This window comes from Monodelphis domestica, chromosome 3 (genome assembly GCF_027887165.1).
Source record: "Monodelphis domestica isolate mMonDom1 chromosome 3, mMonDom1.pri, whole genome shotgun sequence".
Lineage (NCBI taxonomy): Eukaryota > Metazoa > Chordata > Mammalia > Didelphimorphia > Didelphidae > Monodelphis > Monodelphis domestica.
This window is the reverse complement of record NC_077229.1, coordinates 136533506-136559181: the sequence shown is the minus strand read 5'-3', so window position 1 is coordinate 136559181 and position 25676 is coordinate 136533506. Positions and strand designations below refer to the sequence as shown.

Below are 25676 nucleotides of genomic sequence, written 5' to 3'. Positions count from 1 at the left end.
GGATTATCCCTATCATAAAGGGTTTGTGAAGAAGGAGGGAGGGAAGACCTCGGAAAAGTTTGGAGCAGAAAGTAAGATTATTTTCATGTCAAAAACATGCAATTTGTAAAATATATAATTAATTTCATTTTAGAGAGGAAAATATCACTAATAACTATATTTTCTTAGAGGACCCCTCAGTATACTCTACATACCAATCACAATGACCTATTAACGGTATAAAAATTAAAATCAATATATGATAATTTCAAATATTATATTTTAAGAGATTTATTAATAATCATTAGAAATAAAGGAATAAAAAGATAACAAAATAAAACCACATGCCCACGGCTAATCTACCCATTCAAAAACCTTGCTCCACCACAGTCGCACCCCAGGATAGAGAGAAAGAGAGAGACAGAGACAGAGACACACACACAACAGGAACCCCACCCAACACATAATGACAGGAAGTGTCAGTGGGTTCCTGGGAAATGTAGTTTTTAGGGTAACAGATTTCTAATTACATGTCTGCCCATAAATGACACCCCATTTCTTGCCTCTGGGCCATAGGTGGTGCCCCATATCTGCGGATGTACTGTCCTTCCTCGTGAGGCCTGGTATGATCTCCCTAACCCTACCCCCAAGGGTACCCCACACTTATTTATGAATCTATCATTCGGATCTTCCGGTCCAATAAAGCAGACAGGGACGACTTCCTTTCCACCTCTGCAGCCCCAGAGGCCCAGTATACATCCATTAGGCCCTTAAAGTGTGATGCACTGAGTCAAACCCCAAGTACCAACACACCAGCTCAATCAGGCTGGGGCCAGTGAAGAACAATCACAAAGGACCTTGACAACTTGACTGAGATTTCTGGATCTGAATCAAAAGGAATCTAGTCCAGGTTGTAAAACTGAAGTTATAAAATGGTGTTTGGGGATATTACTCTAACAGCAGGATACAAAATGGATCAGAAGGAACATGGCGCCAGAGCTGGAAGGGAAAGAAAGCCAAAGGCCATCCAAGTTCAGCCTCCTCATTTTACAGATGAGGAAAGGAGGGTCTACATGGATTACACAGCTTCCCTAGCATCCCGCAGGGAGTAAATACTCGAAGGGGGTTCAGGCCCCAGATTTGGGAGTGTAGAGAAAGACTGATGGCAGGACAACCCAAAAGGCGGCCACTTGGAATCACTCAGGAACACATGTGGCCCTGGTAAAAGAGAAATAAGAAATCCAAAAGGCAGTGAATGAAGAATCAGTAAGAAGAAAAGAATTGATTCTGGTGGTTCTCCGCCTTTTTTTTGTTTGCCATGGTGTTTTGCTTTGTTGAATTGTGAGCATCCTTTGGAAGAGCTGGGAGACTCAGAGTAGAACATGCATTTCCAAGTTGACTACAATTCAAAATACTCAGCAAAACCCTGAGTACAGCCTTTGATGACCGCTGATCTGAACTGACCCCCATCATTTCAAACTTGGGAACTAGGGCACCAGCGGCATGTAAGTGACTCTGCAATCTGACCCCTTCCTATCTTCCTGTCTTCTTACAGAGTCCTCCTCCCACCACACTCCATCAGACTGGCCTACTTACTGTCCTAAAACACTGGGCCTCCATGTCTGGTTTCCCTGCCTTTGTGACGGCCATCTCCATGTCTAAGGAGGGTTCTTCTCCCTTTTCTGATGCTTAGAATACCTGATTTTGGTCGGTTTTTTTTTTAATCTATAATCTGTATCTTGGAATCAATACTATGTATTGGTTCCAAGGCAGAAAAGCAGGATGTTCTAGGCAATGGGAAGGGTCACGCAGCTATAAAGTTTTTGAGGATAAATCTGAACCCATGACCTCCCATCTCTAGGCTGGCTCTCTATCCAGCGAGCCACCCTCTAGTTTCTTTGAAGACATCTCAAACATCACCTTTTCTCAGTCCCTGCAGTTTCTAGGCCTCTTTCTCTAAGGCCACTCTCCACTGACTCGATATTGGTCTTGAATATGCCTATGTATGTACAAGTTGTCTTCTCTACTAGAATGCTAGCTCCTTGAGGGTAGAGGTCATGTTTCCGCTTTACTTTGTGTCTCTAGCACTGTACCCAGCATACAGTACGCATTTCATAAATGCTTGCCGATGACAACGTTAAAAATATTCAGAAAAGAAGAGAAATGGAGTTGTAAGGAAGGACCATTACAGGGAGGGTTTTAGAAGAAGGCACAGTGAAGGAGAAGAGAGACATTAAGTTCTGATTCTGAGGCTCTAGCTCCATGGAGCTGGAATAAATAGTCCTAGAGAGGATTTGGCAACTAGAAGATGCAATCCATATTAAGGGCCCACTCATCTGCTGGTGTTCACTGACAGTAAGGGAAATCCCTAGTGTGTAGTCTGAAGTGGGAATCTCCAAACAAACTACATAGAAAACCAGCAAGATATCTAAATTCTGTGATCAGAACTAATTATTCATGGTTCGTGTTGCAGTAATGAAGAAAAGGATGACAGTGAAGGTAGAGGAAGAGGAAGAGGAAGAGGGAGGGAGGGAGGGAGGAAGGGAGGGAGGGAGGGGAAGGAGGGAGGGAGGGAAGGAGGGAGGGAGGGAGGGAGGAAGGAAGGGGAGGGAGGGAGGGAGGGAGGGAGGGAGGGAGGGAGAAAGGAAGGAAGGGAGGGAGGGAGGGAGGGAGGGAGGAGGAGGGAGGGAGGGAGGAGGGAGGGGAGGGAGGGAGGAGGGAGGGGAGGGAGGGAGGAAGGAAGGAGGGGAGGGGAGGGAGGGAGGGAGGGAGGGAGGGAGGGAGGAGGGAGGAAGGAAGGGAAGAAGGAAGGAAGGAAGGAAGGGAGGGAGAGAGGGAGGGAGGGAGGGAGGGAGGGAGGAGGGAGAGAGGGAGGGAGGGAGGGAAGGAAAAGAAGTTTATATATAATATGTATATATATGTATGTATGTATGTTTAGCCCAAAATGGTAATAAATATCATGGACAAGCGCTTATTCATAGAGCAGCAGTTGGTAAACAGTTGTTCGAGGCCTCATAGACTTTTGGCAGGAAGGGGAGGGAAGGGGGAACAGGCTCATTCCATTTTAACTGTAAGGGAACAATGAATCTCTTCATCCCCTGTCCTTCACTCACCCTGAAGTGCTGAGCTAAGAGTGATCACTGATCAAACTCTGGTAATTCTGCCACCATAGGGACTTTTTACTCACTGAAATATTTAACTAGCAGACTCACTTTGGACCATATTTCTGAACTCAAACCAGTCAATAAAATCACCAAATAAAGTCAATGAAAATTATAGAAAAAAAGTATTTTAATACAGTCATGTTTTTAATGCTTAAATTTAAATGATGGAAGATTTTAAAATAAGCATTCCTATTTCATATCAAATGGTATAACAAAGTTTAAGTATATATAGTCATATTTTATATATTAAGGCATTAAAAATCTTGCCATAAAAGTAATAATAATAATAGCAGTTACATTTACATGTAACTTTTTACACTTTCCAGTTGGCAAAGTGCTTTAACAATACATCACCTCATTTGAGACTCAGGACAAATCTGCGAATTAGGTGCTATTATTAGCCCCAATTACAGATAAGGCAACTGAGGCTCTTAAGAGTTTAATTGATTTGCTGGTGTCTGAAGTAGGATTTTAAGCTAGATCCTTCCTATCTGCAAGTCCAGTCTACTACCTACTTACCCTTTAATTCTCCCTTGTATTTGGAATAATTCTTTAATCTTTTCATGATTATATTACATCATTTCATGTAAACTTTCATAACAACCCTAATAAATTAGACATAGCAAGACTTCAATGCATAATGGGGGAAACTAAGCAAGTTAATGATTGAGTAGCCACTGATTAAAAAACACCCATCTTTTGACTCATGTCCAATGCCCTGTTCACCATACCAGACTCTTAGGTAGAGATGACAATTTAATTTAATAAACTCTAATATGGCATTAATTTAAGAAAAAGTTCCATCATGCTCTATTTATTTATATATACAACATTCAAATTACTTTTCCAATATCCTAAGGGTATCCAATCAGTCCACTGAAAACAACAATTCTGGGACAGTCTGAAAGAAGAAAGAAAAAATAATGTCTTTCACTTACCGAAGCTGGGACTGTAGCTTTCCTGCTTTGTTTATGAAATCTTCCCAAACTGGATAGCTCCCCTATAACAAAACAAAGTCATCCATCTTTTGTTAGACATTTGATTCAGAAAGCATGGAATACCTAAGCTTCAAGGAAGAAAAATTTATATTTTGTCTTACAATTCAATATCTAAATGTGAAATATTTTTTAAGATTATAAACTCCTCTATTTCAGTCAGACTTCCTTTCCCCCCCCCCCCCCACTTACTTATAAAATGCAAGATTTGGATGTAATATGTCCTAAGCTCCTTTCTAGTCCTGACTCTTGTGATCTTAGGATCCCTAGATGGGCCCCTTCAATATACTCCCACATACACACTCCCTCTCCCTCTCTTTCCCTCCTTTCTTCACTCCTTCCCTTCTCTTCATTTCTCTCTCTGTCTCTCTCTCTCTCTCTCTCTCTCTCTCTCTCTCTCTCTCTCTCTCTCTCTCTCTCTCTCTCTCTCTGTCTCTCCCTGTCTCTCTCTCTCTCTCTCTCTCTCTCTCTCTCTCTCTCTCCTCTCTGTCTCTCTCTGTGTGTCTCTCCCTGCTCTCTCTCTCTCTCTCTCTCTCTCTCTCTCCTCTCTCTCTCTCTCTCTCTCTCTCTGTCTCTCCCTGTCTCTCTCTCTCTCTCTCTCTCTCTCTCTCTCTCTCTCTCTCTCTCTCTCTCTCTCTCTCTCTCTCTGTCTGTCTCTCCCTGTCTCTCTCTCTCTCTCTCTCTCTCCCCCCTCCATCTCTCTCTCCCCCCTCCATATCTCTCTCTCTTTCTCTCTCTCTCTCTCTCTCTCTCTCTCTCTCTCTCTCTCCTCTCTCTCTCTCTCTCTCTCTCTCTCTCCCCCTCCTTCTCTCTGTCTCTGTCTCTGTCCTCTGTCTCTCTCTCTCTCTCTCTCTGTGTCTCTCTCTCTGTCTTTCTCTCTGTCTCTCTCTCTCTCTCTCTCTCTCTCTCTCCCTCCTTCTCTCTGTCTCTGTCTTTCTCTCTGTGTCTGTCTCTCTCTGTCTCTCTCTCTCCCCTTCCCTCTCGGTCTCTCTCTCCCTCCTTCTCTCTGTCTCTGTCTGTCTGTCTGTCTCTCCCTCTCCATCTCTCCCCCCCCTCTCGCTCCCACGTATACATATTCAGCACCAAACACAATGTCTCAGACACAGATTTGGAGAGGGTTTTTTTGTCTGTTTGTTTTTTTCTAGTCTGGACCAATGCAAATCTGCAACTTCTGGTCTTCTGGACCCTGCCTGAGGGACACTAAGAGACTCAATGACTTTGTCAGGATCACAGAGCCCATAAGTGTCAGAGGCAAGTTTTCTATCTATTTCATGCATTCTACCTCTCATACAATGATAAATACTTAAACATAAGTTTACTGAAAGTCTGGAATGTTATGGGGCTTTCAAGAGTTCTATGGATTAGGGGGCATCTGGGTGGTTCAGTGGATGAGAGCCAGGTCCTAGAGATAGGAGGTCCTGGGTTCGACTCTGGCCTCAGACAATTCCCAGCTGTGTGACCCTGGGCAAGTCACTTGACCCCCATTGCCTAGCCCTTACCACTCTTCTGCCTTGGAGCCAATACACAGTATTGACTCCAAAACAGAAGGTAAGGGTTTAAAAAAAAAAGTTCTATAGATTAGTGTGATTCAGTTAATGTAGCCTAAAAAATGAAGGTTTAAAAGTTTCACCCCATTCCCATACCATGAACTTGAATCCTAACTCTAGAGCTGGAAGGGAACTCTATATCCATTGTTATCCAACCCCATCGTACAGATAGAGAAATGAGGCCTAGGAAAGTGAAATGATTTGTCCAAACTTAGCCAGACAATGAGCCCTAGATGCAGAATTTGAACCCAGGTCACCTGATTTCTCTTTCTCCCGTACCATCTTTTATTTCCTTTTTTTTTTAAACCCTTACCTTCCATCTTGGAGTCAATACTGGGTATTGGTTCCAAGGCAGGAGAGTGGTAAGGGCTAGGCAATGGGGGTTAAGTGACTTGCCCAGGGTCACACAGATAGGAAGTGTCTGAGGCCAGATTTGAACCCAGGACCTCCCATCTCTAGGCCTGGCTCTCAATCCACTGAGCTACCCAGCTGCTCCTCTCCCACACCATCTTTTTTACTTTCAGACTCTTCATTTCTTTCAACTTAGAGAAAGAAAGAGTAAAGCAGAGTCTATTTGTTACTCATTTATAGACTGAAATCTTGACAGCTTAACTTTAGGGTTGAAATTCTGAATATATAATCTTTTTTAAAAGCTAGATGCAAAGACACAGACGTCTCTTTCTATCTTTAACTAAACAATTCAACAAACATTTACCAGGCACATGTGATGTACAGAGCACCATGTCAGGCTACTGAAAATTCAGAAGCAAAAAAGGAGATCAGTCCTTACCACCCTCAAAGTACTTAGTGGAGGCCCTTTAGTGGAGAATAAGAAACAAAGGATACAAGGAAAGAGGAGTTCCTACTTAAGTACAGAAGATGGTCGGAAGTGTGGAGAGCAAAATATTTCCCTTATTGGAGGAAAAACTCAACAAAGGAAAGGATGATCAAACTGCTAAAAGGAGGACTTACTCAAGGAAGCATCCAGAAAGAAGCCTGAGACCACCCTGCACAAGCAAAAACATCACAGTAGAATCTTTTTTTTTTTTAACCCTTACTTTCTATCTTACAATCAATACTGGGTATGGTTCCAAGGGAGAAGAATGGAATGGGTGAGGCAATGAATGAGGGGTAAATGATTTGCCCAGGGTCACACAGTTAGAAAGTGTCTGAGGCCAAATCTGAACTCAGAGCTTCTTATTTTTTTAAAGAATACAAAACTCAGTGTAATTAAATTCTATAAAATATCCTTTTAAAAGTGTATGGAGCAGGGCTTTCCTGTAACCTAACTGTGGCAGAAGCAAAAACAGCATTTGGATCAAATTTGGGCTCCCCTTGCCAGGCAGACTCCCTCTGTTGCCCCTCACGGTGATAGAGGTTTGTAGGGAATACTCCCAAATGAAATGACAACTTCCTCATCTCTCTCCTAGAGCATCTTCCGTTTCCATGAAGACAAAGGAGGGCCCACTCACCGGTGTTAAGAAGGGAGCATACCCACTTCCTAGCTGTGTGACCCTGGGCAAGTCACTTGACCCCCATGGCCTAGCCCTTACCACTCTTCTGCCTTGGAGCCAATACACAGTATTGACTCCAAGACGGAAGGTAAGGGTTTAAAAAAAAAAAGAAGAAGAAGGGAGCATGCACTCAAGTCAGAAGAAAACTGCCAAAATCCACACTGGGGGAGATTCGGCCTATTTGACAGCCGATCAAAGAATGTCATTTCTACCTTGTGGTTTTTGGCACTCTATAATTTACCGGGTTATAAAAACACAATCGCTCAAGAAAGAATATAAGAATTTCCTTTCTGAGGGGGAAAGAAGAAAAGGTTTCTACTCAAACCAAAAGTGATTTACTATAAAAACTGTCAAGGTATAGGAGTGGAAGAGGAAGGCCGCAGGAGGGTAAAGATAAAAGGATGAGTGGGAGGGCAGATCATGGATAATTTATTTATTTGTTTCCCCTGTAAAAATATTTCAGGAAAAGTCAAAGAAGGAACAAGTGCCTAAAAGACAATGTGGATCTTGGGAAATGTTTGTCAAAGAAAAAAACAAAGTTAGGAATGTTGCCGAAAGCTCATAATGTGGGTAAATAAATAAAACTGGGAAACTTTTGGTTAAAATTTAGCCAGAGACACTTCCCTAAACTCCATAAAATAAAGCTGGAAGCTCCAAACCACTTCTCCAGCCTTCCAGTATCCCTTTGGGCATTCTGTGGTCCAGATAAACTCTGCCTTTTCTTCTCATTCCATTTCTTATCTCTGTGCTCTTGCAGAAGCAGGGCCCCCCAGGCCTGGCAGGCACTGCTTCCTCCTCTATCCCTTCTCTTAAGGATGCCCATCCTACCCTTCCCTGCAAAATTACCTTTAATGTATTTGGTCTTTATTCTGTACAAACTCCTATATTTACATTTTGTCTCCCTTGAGAGAATGTAAGCACCTGGGGATGAAGCAGAGCTTTTTTTTTCCTTTTTTTTTTAAATTTGTCTTTGTATCCATAGTACCTACTACAGTTTCTGGAACATAATGAGCTTAACAAATGTTTGCTAAAAAAGAAAAAAATGCCTAATTGAAGAATGAACTGAATAAATGCTTGTTAATTGAAGCTCTGGAAAGGGTAAAAGGCATCTCTAATCGAGATTGTTTTTTTCTCCATCACCAAGTATATCACTGTACAAAGCAGGTGCTAAATGTTTACTAAATTGGGAAGTTGGGGGGGGGGGCATCCATTGCAGTAATCTGAAATATACATTCACTGGGTCATCTTGCTAAACAATCACCAAGGATAGCAGTCTTACCCTCTTAGGAAAGAGTATGTATTAAGTGATATATTGACAACGTCTTTAATTTCAGTAAAATCAGTTGACCGAAAAAGTAACTTGATTTGGAGGGAACATTAAGCATGGTTTTAATGTAGAACATGTAAAAAATCCATGCCCCATTGTGCTCTACACCACTGACTTGTGTCCTCCTTTCAGTGAACTTCCATGGGCTCCCCCCAACCTCTATACCACTGGCCAAAATCTTGGGGGAAATAAATCCCTGTCCTTTGGCCTCCTGACTCTGGCCTTGGCAGACTTATGGGGCTCCTTGTGAGTTTTATTTTCCTTGATTTGGGTCTGTCTGGAAAGTTTTGAAACATTTTAATTTTCTCTGTTGAACTTCACAGCAAGGGCTCTGTTGAAATCTTTCATAGCCCCAGAATGCATTACGTCTTCCTTCGAACTTGGTTAAAGAGTGCTATGAGGGGGGTTCTGGGACCCAAGTTCAAATTGGGGTGATTTTAGGGAGAGGTATTTGTATTCTCAGCCTTTAACCAAGTGCTTGGCACAGTCAATGCTTTATAATGGTTCTATGAAATTCAAGACTCAAGTATTTTTTTTTTAAAGGTTAGAAACTATTTTTATATGTCATTGGGGGGAAAATAATAATAATGACTATCTACCATCTATCTCTTCCCCCCAAATCCCACTTTGCTGAGTTGTTTAAAATCCCAAGAAAAACAGTCTTTGGGGGCCAGGGCAGGCCATTTGTCTTCGACCGCAGCTGCAGGGCTGAGAAGATGCTCACTAGACCTTCCAACAGGTCTGGCAGCCGGGGTGGTCAGGATGTCCCAGGCACTGGCAGAGCCCTCTGGGGCTCCTCAGCTCCTGCTGGTCAGTGACACTCCCCCCACAGCAGGAGCAGCTCATGGGAAATTTCAGGACAAAAAGGAGGTAAGACAGAGCAAATGAGCAGCCCTCCTCCCTGACCTTCTCATGCCTAGATTTGCCCAGGCCCACAGCTTAGGATTCAATGTGGCAAGGCCCAAAGTCAAGCCCTGGTCCAGTCTCATTCCTAGGTCCACAAGAGCCTGCATAGTCTATGGAAGTTCTGGGGGTTCCCCAGAGCTACAACATAGGTAAAGCCAGGAGCCCTGCCCCCTAGTCATTCCAAAAAGAACCTAAATCCTCAAGTCAGAAGCTCTGGAAAGAATCCCAAACTCTTAATAATAACTCATGTAAAAGTTTACAAGAGTTCTGTATAATTAGAAATCTTGTACCTTTGGACTCCATCTCCCAGAATTCTTTTTCATCTCCCAGAATCCCTTTTCCTTCTCTATCACATTGAGTGTTCACATTTGTATATAAGTTTTTATAACTCCTCCCTCTCTTTTTTTCCCCATGTGGGAGGCAGGGAAAGTGGGTTTTCTTTACTGAGGTTTTTCTTCCCTTGCTTCAAGTTTATTATTAATAAATCTTATAAAAATAATACTTGGAGTATTGGATATTAATATCTACAGCCCTATGAGGTATACAGCATGACTAGGATCAAATAAACAGAGAATTAGTCATGGGAAAGGCTTTGGAGACCAATCAATAGCCACCATCCTCTCTCCTGCCATTTTATAGATGAGGAAACGGAAGTCCAGAGGAGTCAATAGGGTTGTCCAAAGTCATAGAGCATGGCCAGAATCATAACTGAGCTCCTCTGACTCCAAATCCAGTGTTCTTTCAACTATTATTAGTCCAATTTTTATGAAAAAAAAAAAAGATGGCACCCAAGAATTTGTCTTCTACAGTGTAAACCTCAAAATTCCTTAGACTTATAAATGTTGGAAATTTCACCATTGGGATATTTCATACTTGGAAAATTTCTTACGGTTTACAACAGCTAGCAAGTAATGAAGGTAAAATAAGAATCCAAATCATTTCATTGTAAAGCCAACATGCCATCCATTTACATCACCCTCCCTACTTCGAGCTAGTTTTCATAAGAGATTGCCCAGATTAGGCAAATCCTTCACTGATCCAGACCAGTGATTTACGGATCTAAGGCCTCCCAAACAAACATCTCGGTTATAGAGCACTTTCACATTTGAAAAGTACTTTACTAGTATTATCATACTTGATCCTCATAAGGACCCTGCGAGACAGACGCTATCTATGAGATAGATGCTATGGACCATAAATCCCATCTTACAGGTCAGGAAACCAAAGATGAGAGCCTGTGACTCGCCCAAGGTCCCGGTGCTAATATCTGAGGTTGGCTGTGAATTCGGGTGTTCCTGACTCCCACAGGGACTATCCTCCGGGATACCTGGCTCTCTGAGCATCCCTTACCTCCCAACGACCACACCAAGACGCACCAGAATCTCCAAGAGAAACAGAGCCAAAGGCACAATTGCTCCCATTCCTCTTCCTCCTTCTCCCAGTCACTCAGGTTCACCCTCTAGAAGTTATCTTCAACCTCGACTCCTCAATATGAGGCAGGGGGGGCAAGTCTTGTGATTTCTAATCGGCATGACTTCTGGTATGACCCCTACCTGGGGAAGGCCTTCTCCCCTCATGAAGGTGGTCAGCCTAACAGTTGGGGGCTCCCATCTCTGCCCACTCCATCCATCCCCCCCTTCAACGGTCAAAGAGAGGTTTCCAGAACACAGGTCTGACCCTAGCACCTCCTTAGTCAAGAAACTCAACTATTATAATATAATTATATAGTATATTTTATATATAGTCATAATCTATCATATTATAAATTATATATTTATTATATATAATATACAATATATTATAGATTTTTATAAATCATATCACTATATAGTATATTATTATAAATATACTATTTATTTATTTAAACATAATATATAAACATTTAAACATAAATATATATTTATAATATAACATACTATATTATGAATATATACTTATATGCAATGCATAAACATTAAATGTAATATAATATATACTTATATGTAATATATAAATATTCAATGTAATAGGGAATATAAAGTTTCTATTTGGTTTCCCAAGCCCTTCCACCGCCATCTTTCCAGGCTTCTTTCTGCGCTGTGGCCATCATTAAATTGTGAGCTCTTGAGGTCAGGGCCTGTCTTTTGCCCTTCTTTCTAGCCTCAGAGCTGGGCCTATAGTAGGTCTTTTAATAAAGGCTAGATGACTCCCTAGGGGCCCTATTCAGGGTTGAAGGCCTGGAAAAGCAGCTGCTCCCCCCCCAAGCCCCCTGGGCTGGGGACCCCAGAGAGAGCGCCACCCTGACCAAGGGGGTCCTCTTTGCTGGGCAGGCTCTCCCAAGAGGGTGGGCAGGACCCCGATCCCATCTCCACAGGCTCTAACAAGCTCTATCATCAGCCTGTCAAGGACTTGCCCTACAACTCTGGAGGGGAAAAATGGTAATCAGCTAGTTGCTGGGTTTCCCCACCCTATCTTTTAGCATAAAAAACAGCTTGTGAAAAACTTCGGAGATTCTGAAATGAAAGGAATGAATCATCCCACCTATCATTAGCAGCATTCCAGGCCTTTCATTCTCCCACCATAACCCTTTCATTAGACTTGTCCATCATTGGGATAGTGACCTTGGAAGCAACCTCCAAATAAAGCAGGATTTAGTAAACAAAATGGACTTTAGTCTCTTCTACCCTCAAACTGTCTTCAATTTGTGACTCTTAACAACATACTCTTTAAAAAAAAAAAAAGAATTCACATTGATTTAGTGGATAAAGAAAGTGTCGGCCCAAGAAGGCCTGGGCTCAAAGCTGGCCTCAGACACTCACTCACCAGGGGACCCCAAGCAAGGCGCATAGCCCTGCTGGCCTCAGTTTCCTCATCTGTAAAATGAGCAGGAGAAGGAAATGGTCAACCACTCCAGTACCTTTGCCAACAAAACTCCAAATGGGGTTGCAAAGAGACTAGGACAAGAGTGAAAATAATTTAACAACAGCAAAAGAATTCTAAAAAACAACAAAAGTATAAAGTTCTTTTACAAATACTATCCCATTTTGATCCTTGCAACAACCTTGGGAAAGAAGGTGCTATTATCATATCCATTTTTTTACACCCTTACCTTCCATCTTGGAGTCAATACTGGGTATTGGTTCCAAGGCAGAAGAGCAGTAAGGGCTAGGCAATGGGGGTTAAGTGACTTGTCCAGGGTCACACAGCTGGGAAGTGTCTGAGGCCACATTTGAACTCAGGACCTTCCATCTCTGGGTCTGGCTCTCAAGCCACTGAACCACCCAGATGCCCCCTATTATCTCCATTTTATAGATGAAGAAACTAGTTTTCCCAGGGTTATACAAGCCAGGAAGCTCAGAGGATCAGGTCTCTTCCCTCTGTTAATTATCTTCTATTTATCTTGTCTATAACTTACTTGGCCTATATTTGTATGCTGTCTCCCCCTATTAAATTATAAACTCCTGGAGGGCAGAGACTGTCTTTTACCTCTTTGGGGGTTCCTAGTAACTAACACACAGCACACTGGCACACAGAAGGTGCTTAATCAATGTTTACTTATGGATTGACTGAGAGTTCTTCCTGATTCCAGGCCCCTTCATAGCCTACAGTTTTGTCCCTTTCGCTTAACATTCTTAGTGTCTCCATCCTCAAATGATGTGAAATGACGTATGAAAGAGAAGATGCTCGAGTCACGCCTGGTTGGTAATCTAGAAAAAGAAACTGAAGCACAGAATCCACAGCAGGATCCAACCTGATTTAAAGCCTGGTCCATTTTCCCTCCACTAGGCAGGCATCCCTCCTCTAGGGGATAAGAGAGGAGGTTGGTCTATTACAGCATCTGCATACCTGGCTGCTCCCACCCCATCTCCCAGGAAGGGCCTTGGGATCCCTCCAGCAGGGCCAGCTTCTTTCACTGGCTGCATGCATACTCAATTTCTTTCTTTTTTTTTTTAAACCCTTACCTTCCATCTTAGAATCAATCCTTTGTATTGGTCCCAAGGCAGAAGAGTGGTAAGGGCTAGGCAATTGGGGGTCAAGTGACTTGCCCAGGATCACACAGCTAGGAAGTGTCTAAGATCATATTTGAACCCAGGATCTCTGGGTCTGACTCACAATCCACTAAGCCACCCAGCTGCCCCCCATCCATACTTAATTTCAAATTTTTTCTCTATCCTATATTTCAGCTTCTTATCTTCTATATGGGTGACACGGCCCAGGATTTGCCATTATAATTCCCAGGGACCATCGATGCAAATTCCTTCATTAACACACTTTTTTGGCCCACAATTCCTGGCAAGAATCAAGCAGGGCATTCCTGGCCTGACCTGGGATTCCCTTCAGTTCCAAGGAAATGAAGCCTCCTCAGGCTTACCATTCCAGGAGCAGAATCCTAGATTTGGAGTTGGAAGGGAATTTAGAGATCCATCTCAGCTAACCCACTTGGGTAAGAAAGATTCCCCTCTTGCACCAGGCCTCCTTCTTACAGGTCAGCCAAGCCATGGTCAAGTAATCCAAGTCAAGACACTCTAAGGCTTCCCCCAAACCCTCCTATTAAAGGGTATGTCTTTCATTTCAGAGGGAGCTAAGAAAATAGCCAAGCCTTCAGGGGACTGCCTTAATAAAGCAACATTTATTTACACCTTTGAATAACTCATGAGGTGTGTCCACTAGGGCAGAGTTTTTCAAACTGCTCTGCCAATAAGTTTCTAGGAGTTCACCAGTAAAATGATTGGGGAAGTGGTGAAAATGGGGGGGGGGGGAGAAATACATAGAGAAAGAGACAGACAGAAAGGAAAAAAGAAGAGAAAGAGATGGGAAATAGAAAGGGGAAAAATTCTTTTTTCAAAAAATTCAATTAATTAATTAATTAAGAATGTTTTTCCATTGTTACATGATTCATATTCATTCCCTCCCCCTCTCATAGCTAACAAGCAATTCCACTGGGTTTTACATATGTCATTAATCAAGACCTATTTCCATATTATTAATATTTGCAAGAGTGATCATTTAGAGTCTTTATGCCCAATCATATCCTCATGGAACCATGTGATCAAGGAAATGTTTTTCTTGTGTTTCTACTCCCACAGTTCTTTCTCTGGATGTGGATAGCGTTCTTCCTCATAAGTCAAAAGGAAAAAATTCTTGAAGTTTCACTGTTTAGGAGGCAGCATAGATAGAGAGTTGGCTTTACAATCAAGATCTGGCTTCAATAATAATAATAACAATAGCTAGCAAAATAATCATCACAGAAAGAGGCCTGGACCATGAGGCAAGAAGGTCTTGGGTTCTAGTTCCAGTTCTACAACCTTGGGGGGAAAAAAATCACCTGACCTCTGGACCTCATTTGGAAAAAAAACAGTTGCACTAAACAATCTCAAAGGCCATTCCAACTCTAAAATGCCTTAATTCTAAGCTCTGCAACTTACTGTCGGATGACACTGTATTGGTTTTTATAGCTGTAGACAAGAAACTTTATAAAAGGGAGTATTAGGATAATCCCCATAAATTTCCATCTGCAAACTTACTGGCCTATTATTTTCTTCTATTTCTTACTGATTAGTGTTATTTCAAAATACCATGCCTTCATCCTTGCCCTCTCTCCTTGTGATTCAGTGAAAAGAAGCCTGGAATGGGACTTGAGTTTCAATGGAAGAATCATCAGGGTATCTCAAAAAGAGCTTGAAAATTAGGAGATGAGAGTTCTAATCCCAGCTCTGGGTGACCTCTGGAAAGTTGTTTCCCCTTTCCTTGCCTCTATAAAATGAAGACATTGGACCAGATGACCCCAAGTACCCCTCTAGCTTTCCATCCTATTATCTTTTTTCTCCTCACCCTCATGGCTCACTGGCCACAGACTCTTATTGTTCCTGTTTTTATGGACAGTTATTTTAAATGTATCATTAAATCTTTACTGCTTCATCAGAGCCCCACATTTTTCTTTTAATATGTCTTAAAACCCACTAGGTCTTTTCTAACCTAATTCCTAATGCTGATGCTCTCCCCCCGTCTGGCATCTCCCAAGCCATCCACTTCTAATATTTCTGAAGACAGAGTTATTTTTAAGTAATTTCACAACAGAGGGTTCTGAAGAAGTCTCTGTGTACATATATTTTTAAATGCTCACATTTCATCCATCTTCCCCCATCCCAAATCTTAGGACTTCCTCTGCCTAAATTTATTTAATCCTAGCACATAAACTCAGAGGAGAAAAGAAAGGATGAGGGGTAGGATATCACAAAATAATAATAAAATGGGAAAATATTAGAACAGTAATATTGGGGGTATACGTTTATGAGAGTTTATTTCACTACTCCTTTTATGAGGTTCCTTGCTAGCCATAGTGAAAACTAAAGTCATCTCTTTTGACTATTAGTGACAGAATTAAGAATTCAGACTGTTTTAGTCTCAGGTATTCTTTAAAAAAAAAAAACAACTTACCACCTTCCATCTTAGAATCAATACTAAGTATTGGTTCCAAAGCAGAAGAATGGTTAAGGGCTAGTTAAGTGACTTGCCCAGGGTCACACAACTAGGAAGTGTCTGAGGCCACATTTGAACCCAGGACTTTGTCTCTAGGCCTGACTCTCAATTCACTGAGCTACCCAACTGTCCCCCATCTGGCACCCAAATATTTAGCAATATCATGAAGTTGCATGATACCTACTAACCAAAGAAACCCAAGATTTAAGAAATAATAATAACACTTAAAGTATTAAATTAAACCATTGCATCCTTGGAAAAGATCTTGATGACCATCTAATCCAATCTAAGTTCCCACCTAAACAAGAATTCCCCCTTCAATATAGTAGCTAGCAGCTATTATAAACTTTAAAAGTTGGCAAAACTCTATATATTCATTATCTTATTTGTTCCTCACAACCCTATGAGGTAGGTGCTCTATTATCCCCATTTTACAGGAGAAACTGAAAACGAGAGCTATCAAGTTACTTTGCCCAGGGGTCACCCAGCTAATCTGAAGCAAGATTTGAATTCAGACTTCACAAGTCCAGAGTTATTCCCCTCTATGTCACTGAACTGCCTCATTTGGCCATCCCCACCTTTGCTCAAAGGTGCAGCTAGGGAGGAACTGCATGGGCCTCTAAAGGCAGACCATTTCACTTTTGGAAAACTCAGTGATTCATGCATTTCACCCTAAAGGGAGCCTAATTTTGCCCCTCTGCCATGTTTACCTATTGCCAGAAGGGTATGATGTGGCCGAAGGAAAAGAAAAGCGATGAACTGTTCCATCACTATCCATGCCATGTCAAGCAATGTAAATGAAGGCCTCTGGAGCACGGAGGCCCTTGCAGGATTTACAGGGAGGCTGGAAGGGGGCTGTCCAAGATAAAATGGAAATGGGAGTCCCTGAAGGGAATACCTAAATCCCCCCAAGATGATACCCCAGTTCAACAAAGTAATAGATAGGCAGATGTTTTTTTTTTATCACAACTCAATGAATATTCATTAAGCACCTCTTGGTTGAAAGATCCTTCACCTTATGCTAGGAACTAGAGATAGAAGCATTAAACACTCTGTCTGCCCCCAGGAATTTATAGTGGGGGTTAAGGAAAAGGAAGGTAGGAGATGGGATAAGTAAACAAATGAGTCTGCAAGATCACGTCATAGAGGCCAAGAGAGCTCCGAAATTTTCCAGTAAAATGGGAGGAGGGAGAGAAAGGTTTCCTCACTTCTCATCAAACCATCCAAGTCTAAGGACTTCGGATGGGGAAAAGCAGGGATAACCCGGACACCATCCTAAATCTACATAAAGGAAGAAGAGAGGGAAGGACGCTGGCTCGTGTGACACTGCATCCCAGGAAAATCATGCAAGAATAAAGAAGTAAATCAGAACTATTCACGGTTAACCTAAAAGACCTTCTTGGAGGACAAGGTGATAACAGGAAAGTGGTCTTCTGAAGGAGATGCTGCTGCCTCCACCCTGCAGATGGTTCAGACAAGAGGTGGTCAGTCTAGTCGGGAGAGTTTACTGATTTACCTGCCCAAAGGCAAAAGAGTGATCCAGGCTCGAATTTCTCCAAGGTCCATCTTTATCTTTTCTTCTCTTTTTTTTTAAGTTTTCCCTTCCATCTTAGAATCAATACTGAGTGTTGGTTCCAAGGCAGAAGAGTAAGAAGGGCTAAGGAAAGGGGATGAAGTGGCTTGCACAGCTAGGAAGTGTCTAAGGCCAGATTTGAACCACTGGCCTCCCATCTCTAGGCCTGGCTGAGTTACCACTGAGTTATCCAGCTGACCCCAAGGCCTATCCTTCTCAAGAAAGCTTTCTTGATGCCTAGAGAGGGAAGAGCAGACATTTTCCCCCATAACACATGCATAAATTCCTATACAAAACATCTAGATTTATCTTAGACTCAAAGGATAATAGGATTACAGATTTAGAAGGAAAGATGGTCTCAAGAGGTCATCAAGTTCATCTCTTCATTTTACAGGTGAAGAAACAGAGGCCCAGAGAGATTTGCTCAGTCACATCTGGTAAGCCAGATCCTTTGACATCAGATCAGCACACTTTCTACTGTATCACAATGTTATATACTCATTTCCTCCTCCACAGTGTTCCTGTTTATTCTCTGCTGAATCATTTCCCTATCTGTCTTGAGAACTATTCAAGATAAACCTCTCCCATTTTAAAGATCAGGCCATCAGGACTTCAATCACATCTACTATGCAGTTCCTCCACTTGCCCCAACTGGGCCTAAATGCAAAAATAATAATGTCAGAGTAACCCATTTGAGGCAATAATATAAAAGCTAGCACTTTTATAGCTCTTTCTGGTTTGCAAAGCACTTAAAAATTTGTATCATTTTATGGAAGGAAGGGAGGGAGGGAGGAAGAGAGGGAAAGAAGAAAGGAGGGAAAGGGGGAGGGAGGAAGGGAGGAAGGGAGGAAGGGAGGAAGGGAGGAAGGGAGGAAGGAAGGAAGGAAGGAAGGAAGGAAGGAAGGAAGGAAGGAAGGAAGGAAGGAAGGAAGGAAGGAAGGAAGGAAGGAAGGAAGGAAGGAAGGAAGGAAGGAAGGAAGGAAGGAAGGAAAGAAGGAAGGAAGGAAGGAAGGAAGGGCTATCTAATTAGCAGACCCTCCCATTTCTACATACTATCTCATTTTAGGTCTCTTGAAAGATGTAATACAATATTTAATTCCAGAAGCACAATTTGTAAGGACATTCTGTGCTTCCTGCTTGCTTGAAGGGCTTCATATATGATGACCTTCATTGGTACACATCACCCCACATTAACCCTGGGTACACAGACTGCCTAACCCTTGAATAATACCGGCTCACAGTAGGTCCCTACACTTAGAATCCTCTAAAATATGTCGCCTTCCACACTATTAGTGCTTTTTTTTTTTAGCAATATTGGAATCTTTGATTATTTCAATCAATAAATGAATAAACATTTATGAAGTACCTACTATGTGCCAGGAACAATTGGAAAGCCTGGATTTAATTAAGGTCTCTCTAAAGGCCTTAAATCAACAGTCTTGCCTCCCCCCTTTTAAACAGGTCACACTCCCAAGGATCCTTACTCTTGAAACTTTTTTATGCTTCAAAGTGGATCCTTAATCTCTAGTACTCTACTGTCATTTTAATTATTTTCTATTCAATCCAATTTAACAATAAACCTGTATTAAGCCCCCTGTTATATAAAGCACTGTGCCAAACTCTGGAGATACAGAAGTAAAAATGACACAGGCCCCTTCTAGCAGCTTATGTTTTACTAGAAGGAATATGACAATTGTACTATAAATATAATACAAGGTGAGGAATGATGAGGGCCAGGAAGAGGTCCAAGTGTTCTAGAAATGTTTGGTCAGGGACAGAAAACTTCAATAGGGAACAGGGAATGCTAAATGGAAGAAAAGTAGCAAGCCTTGAGATTAAGTAAGCATGCTGAAGAATAGGAGAAAGTGTATTCCAGGCCTGAAGAGATGCCTCTAAATGCATAAAAGCAAGAGTAATATGTGGAGTTCAGGAAACAACTAGGATTCCAGATTGACTGGAACAGAGAGTGTGTGAAAGGGAATAATGTCCAATAAAGCCAGAAAGGTAAATAAGAGCCAGATGGTGGAGGGCCTTGGACACTAACACTTGGATTTAAATGTCTTTGCTCATCTAGTCCCCAAGGCTAGCCCTCTTTATATTCCTCAAGGCCCTTTGGGTTGCCACCCCCACTTAGACTTACAGGGATCATATCCTGTTCTACCTTTTGGCCAAACCAAAGTAGGCTCAGTGTTTAGTAAACAGACACTTTAAAACAATGAATAGTCATTGAAATAAATTCAAAGACTTCCTTAATGACCTCTACTCAGCTACATTAAATAAGGCTGGCCAAAACAAGTAGGAGTTTGAATACAAAACTCAGATCTGCAGAAGAAATAATCCAGAATCATGCTGGTATTCCCATTCACCTCTGCAGCCTCCTTTCCTACATCTGGAAGGACATGGGACTAATTAGACCAAATTAGGTAGGGTTGGGGGGAAGGTTATAGTCTTCCTTCAGACAAGAAGGAGAATCGATATTCTTCCCATTTCACTCAATGAGGTACTAAGAACTTAAGTGCATTTTACTAACCCAGACACAATCCTTTGAAAGTTTTAAAAACATATAATATGTGTTATTTCACTTGAGCCTCCCTCCATAAGATTAGTACTATAGGTAGCATCCCCATTTTACAAGTGATAGAACTAACTTGGAAGTTATCAGAGGCATGATTTGAACCAAGGCCTTCATAAACCCATCTAGCATTCTATCTGCTGGAGACTCAGGAACAAAGATATGGTATTAGTTTTATATTTATTATATTATAATCATTAGTTTATAATTAACATCTAAAACAAATATAATAGTATTAAAATACAGTATAAATAAAATTAAAATATCACTGATAAAAATATGGAAAAAAATGTACGTACTACTCTATCTCTGTAATTGAAAAGAAAAACATAAATTTAAGACTTTTTGATGGCTCTAAATAGTCTACATTTATTGAATACTTACTATATAAAAGACCCTACTATGATTTGGGGGAGTTTGAAGATTAAAAGCATGGTTTCAGATGGCATTTACAAGGCGTTTAACTCTAGTCAAGTCACTTCATCTCTCTGAATCCCCAGTTAATTCTTCATATGTAAAATAATTTAGCCCATAAGCCTTTATTGAGTGCTTACTACATGCCAGTCACAGTAGTAAAGTGCTAGACACATAAAGAAAGGCAAAAACAGGAGATGAGGGCTTGAACTCAAGAGTGGGGTGCCAAGAACGTATAGAAGAAATATTAAGACCAAAAAACACAAATCTGACCTAAAGATTGGACATGCAGAAGGAATGGGAAGGAGGAATCTAGTTAAACCCATGGCTGTAAGCCTGGATAACCTGGAGGATAGATGGTGGCCCTCAATAGCAACAGGTAAATTCAAAAGAGGGGAGCCAATAACCAATTGTTCCATTTGGACCTACTGAATTGGAGATGTCTAAAAAGGTGGTGGGTGACCAGAGACTGGGTCTTAGAAGAGTCTAGGGGAGAATCACCTGCATAATAATAACTGAGCCCATTGGAGCTCCCAAGGTCATCAAATGATACAACATAGAGGGGAAAGAGAAGATAGCCCGGGGCAGAGCCTTGGGGAACACTCTAGGTTAGTGAGTATGAGTAAGATGAAGACCGCAAAGGAGCCTGGGGAGTTGTCAACAGGATAAGAAGAGGACCAGGTTAAAGTAATGTCAAGAAAATCTAGAGATAGTTATCCAGAAGAGGAGGTAATTAACAGTGTCAAAGAATAGTCTATTAGATGAAGAATTCAATTTAAAATACAATAATTAAGAAATAAATGGAAATGTTGGGGGAGGGGTTTCAATCGATTGATGAGGTCCAAAGCCTGAGAGCTAAAGGTTTTTAGTAGCAAGTTAAAAGGGGAGAATTGGTGATATTTCATACAAACAGGCTTTTTCAAGGATGAGAGATGAAGGATGATGGTTTGAAGGGATGGCAAGATGAAGCGACAATTTTTTAAGGATGATGGAGAAATGAGGGTATGTGTAGACAGCTGGGAAGAAGCCAATGGACAAGGAGATATTAAAGGGGAGAGAGAAGAATTGACAGGGGTGACAATCTACTAGAAAACATGAAAAGGGGTGATCTAAAGTACATATAAAAGGGCTGGCCTTGTGGCAAGAAGGGCCACCTCAAGTCAGATAGGAAAGATGGAGAAAGTGGGAGAAGATACCTGAGTGAAATGCTGAAGAGGAGGGGAGAAGATGGTGTTCTTAGCACATGGTCTCCATTTTTTTTGTTGTTGTTGTTAAAGGATAGAGCTATTTCTTCTACCACCTTCCTTACAGAATTGTTTTAAGGAAAGCACATTATTTAAATTTTACTTATTATTATTATCTTTACTGCTGAGGCAGTAGGATACAATGGAAAAAGCACTGGAACTGGAGTCAAATCCCATCTCTGATACTTACTACCTTGTTGTGAATCTCAAGGCACTTGCCATCCTCAGACCTCAATTTCTTTATCTATAAGGAGGAAGGTGGGAAAGGGCAGCACAATGGAACTAGAGAGTTTCCATATCTAGAGTTATGATAAGGAGAAAAAGATATGCAAAAAGACTATAATACAAAGATGAATAAAATATACTCAGAGAGCCAAACAAAGTTAAATGGAAGCTCAAAAGAGAGAATGGTCCTTTCTGGTTTAGAGTAGAAAGGAAGACTTTCATGGAGAATAAATTATTTGATCTAGATCTTGGCAGATGGGGCCTCAAGCAGCTACCCTGGGGTTCTTCTAGGCAGAGAAAATGGAAAAAAATCAACCTTAAGAGAGAAATGCCAGGCATACTTAAGATAACAAAAATTAGCCAGGTTTGGCTGGAATATACGGATAAGTTTGAGAAGGGGAGCTATGGTAGATAATATTATTGAAAAATATGTTGGTAATAGAGAACAGAGGGCCTTTAATGTCAGACTAATGGGCAATGGAGAGCCAAGGAAAAACCATGATCAGATTGGCCATCCAGAGACCAGCCAAGAAGCCATGTATCTTTTAACAGACCAAGGTGGTGGCCCCAGGGAGACACAGATCATTACAGAAGGGTGGTCAATCTCCTTGGCCCAACACCACTTCTTCCATTGTAAGCATTAAAACAAATTTATCAGTGCCCTGTTACATCATCACACCCACTTTCTCTTTACATACAGAAATAGTTTGCAAATAGAGAAAAGCAAATGCAAATAAATCCTGGCTATAAGTAAATGTTGCACTGAGCCCAAAGAGGATTTATTCATCTAGGAAAACTTAAAACTTCTGCATTCCCCAGCTCCTACAATTATAAGTTCTAAGAATAATACTTATTAGGGGGAGGGATTGCTTGAATTGTGTCAAAGACAATATTTTTTCATTCACTTTAAGATTTGCATTCCCTCCCTCTTACCTCCTCTCCCCCAGCCCCAACACTGAGCAAGAAAGAAACACAAAGCCCCTTTTACAAATATGTATCATCAAGCAAAACAAATTCCCCTCAACTGGCCACATCCAAAAATAGTCTCTGTGTGCACTGTGAGAGTATCAGCTGGGGGGGGGGGGGTTGGGGGGGGATGTCTGGAGTTAGGCAGCGTGGATCAGTCTTTCAAAGTTATCTTTCCACTATAGTTGTCAGAGCAATGACAAATGAGCACATTGGCAGCACTACTAGTAATTAAACAGCACAGTCCTCATAGACTCTAGCTAGAATACAAAGAAATGAGAGGAGGTCAACTAAGAATGAAGGTCTATCCTAGCACCCTCTCTAAGCAGAGACCAAGGGCCCCTTGTCCATCTTCCTCCCCAGATGACTAAAGTGCTTCTCCTGGGGAGAAAGAAATAGCAGACTCGGACAAAGAAAGCAATCTTGTTCAAACTCCTCCATCCCCAGCTGCTTGATAGATAAAGGTGATTCTAATCTACCTAATACTTCTTTAAAGTGCTTTCCAAATTCAAAGATAGAAAGCATGATTCAAATGCACTCAATTGATTTTTTACTCACCAACAGAAAAGGGAGTGAAGGGGGTGAAAAAGCACTTAGAAAATCTAACCAAGAAATCAGATGCCAAGTTTCAATGCAAATCTCTCTCTCTGTCTCTCTCTTTCTCTGTCTGTCTGTCTGTCTGTCTGTCTGTCTGTCTCTGTCTCTCTCTTTCTCTGTCTGTCTCTCTGTCTCTCTCTGTCCGTCTGTCTGTCTCTCTGTCTCTGTCTGTCTGTCTCTCTCTCTCTTGGCAATCTAAGAGCACAGGTCCCTCTAATGGGCCTTCTGACTCAACTTCAACCACGTCAAAATTTAATACCAAAAGCTTTTTTATTTTTTTATGTTCTAGGTCTGGACACAAAAAACAGAGTTCAAGGTAAGGCAACCAGTTCTCTTTGTAGTCATGTGAACTTTGGGTGAACTTACTTAATTCACATAATTAGAAGAGAGAAAAGCAGACTGTTAACAACTACAATGGGTACCAATGTATTCACTAGGCCAAACCAGAAATATTTGGCCAACTTATCTTAAATTTAAAAATATGTATATTTTTAAGGTTTCCCTAAGGTAGAGGAAAGGGAAAACTACACCTGAGGGTCTCTCTGACTATGCTCTCTACAGCTTCAGAGATAAATAAGTGGGAGAAGCAGAGCTCTTATAGACTAGTGTTGGCAAATCTATGGCACATGTGCTGGAGTGGGAAATGCTCCCCTCCCCCCTCTCCATGAGGACATTTCTCACTTGACCCACCCCTCTGCCCAGCAGCTCAATGGGAATGTTTACCCATCTGGGGTAAAGGGGGAAGAGGGAGTTCACATGTGACAGTTTGGGCACTCATTTCTAAAAGGTTCACCATCACTGTTAAAGATACTTCAGAGATCTTGGGGGGGAAAAGGGAATCTCCTCTAATTAATTGTCCACTATCAACTGATCCTTCTCTCCCTGCCTCCTCAAAAATCTCCTCAAGATTCTTCAAAAATATATCATACCCCCCCTTTTTAAAAATAAACATTTTCCTTTCAATTAATTCTAAGACAGAAGAGTAACAAGGGCTAGACAATCGGGTTAAGTGACTTGTCCAGAGTCACATAGATAGTATGAGGGCATATTTGAATCCAGCCCTCTCTACTCCAGGCCTTGATCTCTATCCACTGTTCTACCTAACTGTCCCATAGACTCCCTATTTCTTTAAGAATTCTATTCATCGATACTACTAACTTCTAAATTCATAACCTTCTCCTACATGACTCGTGGTCTAACTGGCCTTTTCCATCCTGTTCTCATCAAACTCCATATCCTTGGCTTTGCTCACAGCATCCATCACTCATGTGCAGAACAGAGTCCTCACACCTCTGCTCATATGGTTCGAACACTAGAGAATCCTGGGAAAGGGAGAACATTGGGGCATTTTCTAACAAAAAATATCTCTCTGACATGGATAAGAGATAGGGAGAAATTCCTCAGAGAATGACTATGTGTTAGTATGAAAAATTTGGTGGGCATTTATACATATATATGTGTGTGTGTTTCAATATATCTATTTGAAATACTGGATGGTCTCAAGCTAAACTGAGGCTCAGAGGAGCTAGACTTAAAGTTGGAAGTGTTGGAAGAGAATTTCTCTCTCCATTATGTCACTTTTTTAAAATGCCATCTCTCAGTGACCTGGAGGTCAAAGGCCACTGAGTAAATTCAGGTATAGATAAGCCCTCAGAGAAAGGAAGTTAAAGAACCAAGGAACCAAGGAGACAGGAAACTGATTCCACAATTAATAAACTATGATTGGTTCTTGAGATGTGATGTGTAAGAGCTAGTGGGTGGAGAGAAGAGTTTATAAATAGAAACTAGATGGTCTTTAGGAGGTGTCTTCTGGATGGAGAATGGAAGCTGAATGACAATAATAATAGTAATAGCTAAAATTTGAATATCACTTACTCTACACCAGGAACTATGCTAAATGCTTTGAAAATATCATTCACTTGATTCTCACAACAAATCCTTAAAGGTTATTATCACCTCCATTTTAGAAATAAATAAACTGAGGCAAATTGAGATTATTACTCACCCAGGTTCACACAGCTAGGAAGTGTCTGGAGCATAATTTGAACTCAGCTCTTCCTACCTCCAAGACTAGCACTAAATCCACTGTGCCATTTAGCTGCTTCTAATAAATGAAGGATGAAATCCCTACCCTCAAGGTGCTTATATTATAACTGGGGAGATAACCAGGACATATATAATAAGTACATAAAGA

At 41.3% G+C, this 25676-nt stretch overlaps 1 protein-coding gene across 8 annotated transcripts in view; it reads right to left on the bottom strand.

Moving 5' to 3' along the window:
• MTSS1 (MTSS I-BAR domain containing 1) overlaps positions 1 to 25676 on the bottom strand; it is a 235867-nt gene that overhangs the window by 200841 nt on the left and 9350 nt on the right. For all 8 annotated transcript variants that reach the window (XM_007488306.3, XM_007488303.3, XM_001381232.4 and 5 more), the window contains exon 2: positions 4082 to 4143. In XM_007488306.3, the coding sequence (XP_007488368.2) occupies positions 4082 to 4143 (62 nt within the window). The remainder of the gene's footprint in view (positions 1 to 4081; positions 4144 to 25676) is intronic.